The sequence below is a fragment of the Marmota flaviventris genome, chromosome 1 (genome assembly GCF_047511675.1).
Source record: "Marmota flaviventris isolate mMarFla1 chromosome 1, mMarFla1.hap1, whole genome shotgun sequence".
NCBI classification, from domain to species: Eukaryota; Metazoa; Chordata; class Mammalia; order Rodentia; family Sciuridae; genus Marmota; species Marmota flaviventris.
The window spans coordinates 13,594,263-13,600,436 of NC_092498.1; the positions used below are offsets into that span (position 1 = coordinate 13,594,263).

Below are 6,174 nucleotides of genomic sequence, written 5' to 3' on the forward strand. Positions count from 1 at the left end.
GAAATGTCTCACTGTTGCACCAGAAATTGTCCTGGGTTAGGGCTGATGAGTACGTATGTCTTTGAATGAAGTTAGATCCCTTGGTATATTATCACACTCAGGGTGATTTTTCACACCACAAAATATAGATTTGAACCTAGCCTTCAAAGTTTTTCTCCTCAAGCAGAAATAGAAAAGCTGTATCCAGGAAAAGAAAGTTTACAAATTACGAAGATACTTTCTGTATTTGCTTCCATATGAATGAAACATGAGACTAATTTCAGAGATTAGAAACAATATATAAGACACTGACTCTCCAACTCAAGATAACATGGGCTAAAGTCAGAAATGTCCCAAAAATAACTGTTTTCCCCTTCCAAAACTATCCTATGTACAGAAAAGAAGTCTTCCTTTCACAATTGGTACCAGGTAAAATCAGGGGTGAAGAAGGTAGTGTCTCTCTTATACTGATTGTCAAAACAGATCTGTGGTAGGCTCAGAGGAGCCCTATAGTCTTGAGCCAGGCCAAAGGACTCCCAGGCTCCATCCTGCATCCTCTACTAACTATGGGGAGAAGGTCCCTTAGACCCAGGCTTCAGATGACCAGACTTACAAGGGAGTATTGCCATAAATGTCTGTTTCAGCTTGTTGTTCCCCATATTGAGAACAAATGAGTGGCCAACAAGATAAAACATTGTAAATATTTCACCAATCATCTGAGCCACTTTAGTATCTGGTAGGAGACAACTGGATGACAAAATTATAAAGGAAAGAGTATAAAGTAGGAAGAGAAGTAGGAAGGACAGGATAATCCTGGTAACCCTCTCGTGGGCCTCAGTACTTGGATCTCTAGAACTGGTACAATTTTGCTGCATCTGCCATGTGTGTCTCCGCAGAGAGAGAATGAGCAGAACATAGGCAGTCAGGGACACAGTTAAGGGAGGGACGTGCCACAGATTCCCAAGAATGTGGATCAGATGATATTCACTTCTCTTCTCTCTGAAGTGCTCAGTCACATTACCTGTGCTATCAATTCCACAGAGCACAGAATTTATCTTAAATTCATTGATTAGAGACATGGTACTGCAACATGACAAAAGCAGTGTACCCAACAGCATCCATACAACCACCCTGGAAACCCTCCACTTGAGCCAGAGGAATGTAGGGTGGGAGAACCTGGCGATTTTCAGGCAGTAGAGGACACCAAGGCAGGTGATAAGCCATGTACTTAGGTGGTTTGTAAATGTCCAGATATCAATAATTTGCCTTACTGTTCCTGAATCATGCATTTTGTAAGAGAATGTTATCAAAACACCATCAATCAAGAAAATCCACAGCAGAACAATCTTGGAGAGGGCCAGGCTGGTGATGATGAAGTCAGATAAAGAGATTCTCTTGCTCCTGAACAAGCGTCTGCCATTGACCAAACCAATGAAACCATTCCCCAGATTTCCAAGAATGAACTGGGTGATCATCAGAACCAGAAACACCCCCTCAACGGCTCCCATCATTTCAGCAAGTAGGCAGCCCCGATCTTTGCTTTTCTGTGGAGGTATGCAGTTTCCTTGCTGATTTCAAGTTTCTTTCTGAGAATCTATCCTGTCTACAGCTTGCTTCGCTGTACCTGTCTGTGGCCTCTGCCCAAGTTAGTCTGCCATTCAGCACAGTTGACTGAGTCCTCTCTGGCTCTGTCAGGTTGCTCTGCTCTCTTCACAGATGACATGCACTGTCACTTCAATCTATGAACCTAAACTCAGCAGCTCTTTGCTGAAATGCAAATAGAGTAGTCTCCAGTGTCACCCAGAAGGAAGACATCCGGGTCACAAAGAATATGGAGAAAGTGGACTCGGTTTCAAAGGGCACAGGGATGGGAGCCACCCAGCACAGAAAGCATCAAGGAAGCCAAAAGAATCACTCAGAAGCATGAAAAGCCTTGGTTCCTATGAGGAGGACTCAGAGACATACAAACAGAAGGGAAACATCAGAATTCTCCCACAAAGCACTATCCATCATAAAATAATAAACAAAAAAATGAGTAAAATAATATGCTAGTCTATATCTTTCAATGTGCTTGTGTCTCACAAAATTTATTTTAAAACCCACTAATAAGTTGTGATCAAGACTATTTGGAAACAATGTCTGGTAGATGGAGAAGGAATCAATGCCATCAAAACACAAAGCAGAGAGGGCATGGACATTATGCACTGAACGACACTTTTAAGTCTCCTCAAAAGGACATCACAGAGTAGCAGATAAATCTCAATGAGATATAGTCTCATCTGGACAGATGCCAAGGAATCCCTCAACTGAGCGAGGCAAACCTCAGCAATATTGGCACCATGTTGTATAAAATACAGCCCAAGAGCACTGGAGAGCACTCAGGCATAAACACAGCTCACATTCATCGCCTTTTGTTTTCTCAGGCCAATAGGAGAACCTGGCCCACCTGCTTCCTGACCTTTGTGCAGTGGAATCACAATAAGGTCAGAATCCCTTGTTTCTGGAGTCTAGTAACTAGACCTTACTCCAGTGACAGGGATTATCCTACAACCTACCCTTGTCCCTGTTCAGTTTTCTCATACTCTAGGTTCTATAGATTGAGATTTTTTCTTATCTTACAATCTCTTTCACATTACATGAGAACAGAGACCTGCGACCGACCGGCGGAGCAGGGCCAGCGGCCTGCCGGCGTGGTAGACACATCACCCCAATTGGAGGAAGGTCCCAGCTGCCACCCACAAGGTAGGCAGACCGCGCATCCTGGAGAAGGGGACCAGTGGCATGCCGGCCTAGTTGAAAGATCACCCCAATTGGAGGAGGGGCACAGCCGCCGCCTGCGCTTGCAAGGTAGGCAGACCTGCAAACTGGAGAACAGGCCCAGAGGCCTGCCAGCGTCGTAGACAGATCATCCCTATTGGAGGAGGGTCCCAGACGTTGCCCGCAAGGTAGGCAGACCACGCGACCTGGAGAAGGGGCCCAGCGGCCCGTCGGCAAGATAGACAGATCACCCCAATTGGAGGAGGAGCACAGGGCAGCCCGCCACTGCAAGGGAGACTTTGCAACTATACAAGAGCAATATAAATATATAGGGGGGAAATTCAATAACACAACAGTTTCACCAAGCAGAAAGAAACGCGAGCAGTATGAAAAGACAAGGAACGAAAGGACCACAAGCAATGCAGCTCAACTCAACTTTAGAAGAGGTAATAGCTGTAGCAGATGGAATGTCAGATAAAGAATTCAGGATTTACATGCTTCAGATGATCTGGAGTCTCAAGGAAGACATTAGACAGCAAAATCAGACAATGAAAGATCACTTCGACAATGAGTTATATAAACAAATCCAAGAAGCAAAAGATCAACTATATAGGGAGATAGAGGATATAAAAAACAAACAAACAGAAATCCTAGAAATGCAGGAAGCAATAAACCAAATTAAAAACTCAAATGAGAATACAACCAGCAGAGTAGAACACTTAGAAGATAGAACATCAGACAATGAAGACAAAGTATTTCAACTTGAAAAGAACATAGACAGCTCAGCGAGACTGTTAAGAAACCATGAGCAGAACATCCAAGAAATTTGGGATAACATAAAGAGACCAAACTTAAGAGTCATTGGGATACAGGAAGGTATAGAGGTCCAAACCAAAGGAATGAGCAATCTGTTCAATGAAATAACCCGAGAAAACTGCTCAGACGTGAAGAATGAGACAGAATCCCAAATCCTAGAAGCCTACAGGACGCCGAATGTGCAAAATCATAAGAGATCCACACCTAGACACATTATACTGAAGATGCCCAACATACAGAATAAGGAGAGAATTCTAAAAGCTTCAAGAGAAAGGAAGCAGATTACATTTAGGGGTAAACCAATCAGGATAACAGCTGATCTTTCAACACAGACTCTGAAAGCTAGAAGATCCTGGAACAACATATTTCAAACACTGAAAGAAAATGGGTTCCAACCAAGAATTGTGTATCCAGCGAAATTAAGCTTCAGGATGGAAGAGGAAATTAAAACCTTTCAAGATAAAGAAAAGTTAAAAGAATTTGCATCTAGAAAACCATCTCTTCAAAACATCCTCGGCAAAACATTACAGGAAGAGGAAATGGAAAATAACAATGAAAACCAACAGTTGAAGGTAGTACAGTAAAGGGAAAAATAATCAAAGAGGAAAAACAAACCATGTTAAGCAACATAAATAAACAAATATGGCTGGAATAACAATCCATATCTCAATAATAACACTAAATGTTAATGGCTTAAACTCACCAATTAAGAGACACAGGCTAGTAGAATGGATAAAAAAAAAGATCCAACAATATGCTGCTTACAGGAGACGCATTTGATAGGAAAAGACATACATAGACTGAAGGTGAAAGGTTGGGAAAAATCATATCACTCATATGGACTTCGGAAACAAGCAGGAGTGTCCATACTCATATCAAATAAAATAGATTTCAAGCCAAAGTTAATCAAAAGGGATAAAGAGGGACACTACATACTGCTCAAGGGAACCATACACCAACAAGACATAACAATCATAAATATATATGCTCCAAACAATGGTGCAGCTATGTTCATCAAACAAACTCTTCTCAAGTTCAAGAGTCTAATAGACCACCATACAATAATTATGGGAGACTTTAACACACCTCTCTCACCACTGGACAGATCTTCCAAACAAAAGTTGAATAAAGAAACTATAGAACTCAATAATACAATTAATAACCTAGACTTAATTGACATATATAGAATATACAACCCAACATCAAGCAGTTACACTTTTTTCTCAGCAGCACATGGATCCTTCTCAAAAATAGATCATATATTATGTCACAGGGCAACTCTTAGACATTATAAAGGAGTAGAGATAATACCATGCATCTTATCTTATCATAATGGAATGAAACTGGAAATCAACGATAAAAGAAGGAAGGAAAATTCATGCATCACTTGGAGAATGAACAATAGGTTACTGAATGATCAATGGGTTATAGAAGACATCAAGGAGGAAATTAAAAAATTCTTAGAGATAAATGAAACACAGACACAACATATCGGAATCTATGGGACACAATGAAAGCAGTTCTAAGAGGAAAATTCATTGCCTGGAGTTCATTCCTTTAAAAAAGAAAAAACCAACAAATAAATGATCTCACACTTCACCTCAAAATCCTAGAAAAAGAAGAGCAAATCAACAGCAAAAGAAGTAGAAGGCAAGAAATAATTAAAATCAGAGCTGAAATTAATGAAATCGAAACAAAAGAAAAAATTGAAAAAAATTGACAAAACTAAAAGTTGGTTCTTTGAAAAAATAAATAAGATCGACAGACCCTTAGCCATGCTAATGAAGAGAAGAAGAGAGAGAACTCAAATTACTAGCATACGGGATGAAAAAGGCAATATCACAACAGACACTTCAGAAATACAGAAGATAATTAGAAATTATTTTGAATCCTTATACTCCAATAAAATAGAAGATAGTGAAGGCATGGATAAATTTCTTAAGTCATATGATCTACCCAGATTGAGTCAGGAGGATATAGACAACTTAAACAGACCAATATCAATCGAGGAAATAGAAGAAGCCATCAAAAGACTACCAACTAAGAAAAGCCCAGGACCGGATGGGTATACAGCAGAGTTTTACAAAACCTTTAAAGAAGAACTAATACCAATACTTTTCTTTTTTTTTTAATACCAATACTTTTCAAGCTATTCCAGGAATAGAGAAAGAGGGAGAACTTCCAAATTCATTCTATGAGGCCAACATCACCCTGATTCCTAAACCAGACAAAGACACTTCAAAGAAAGAAAACTACAGACCAATAACTCTAATGAATCTAGATGCAAAAATCCTCAATAAAATTCTGGCGAATCGGACACAAAAGCATATCAAAAAAAAATTGTGCACCATAATCAAGTAGGATTTGTCCCTGGGATGCAAGGCTGGTTCAATATATGGAAATCAATAAATGTTATTCACCACATCAATAGACTTAAAGATAAGAACCATATGATCATATCGATAGATGCAGAAAAAGCATTCGACAAAGTACAGCATCCCTTCATGTTCAAAACTCTAGAAAAACTAGGGAAAACAGGAACATACCTCAATATTGTAAAAGCAATCTATGCTAAGCATCAGGCTAGCATCATTCTGAATGGAGAAAAACTGAAGGCATTCC

General features: G+C 39.9%; 1 protein-coding gene across 1 annotated transcript; it reads right to left on the reverse strand.

Moving 5' to 3' along the window:
- Positions 1-539: 539 nt before the first annotated feature.
- LOC114105629 (taste receptor type 2 member 3-like) lies at positions 540-1,514 on the reverse strand. The gene has a single exon (XM_027952165.2). It carries the CDS (start codon positions 1,488-1,490, stop codon positions 540-542), a length of 951 nt encoding a protein of 316 aa, XP_027807966.2. The 5' UTR covers positions 1,491-1,514.
- Between the last annotated feature and the right edge of the window lie 4,660 nt (positions 1,515-6,174).

Bases quoted from the DNA above. Each gene is read 5' to 3' on its own strand.
- LOC114105629 (XM_027952165.2), bottom strand. From the start codon at position 1,490: ATGATGGGAGCCGTTGAGGGGGTGTTTCTGGTTCTGATGATCACCCAG.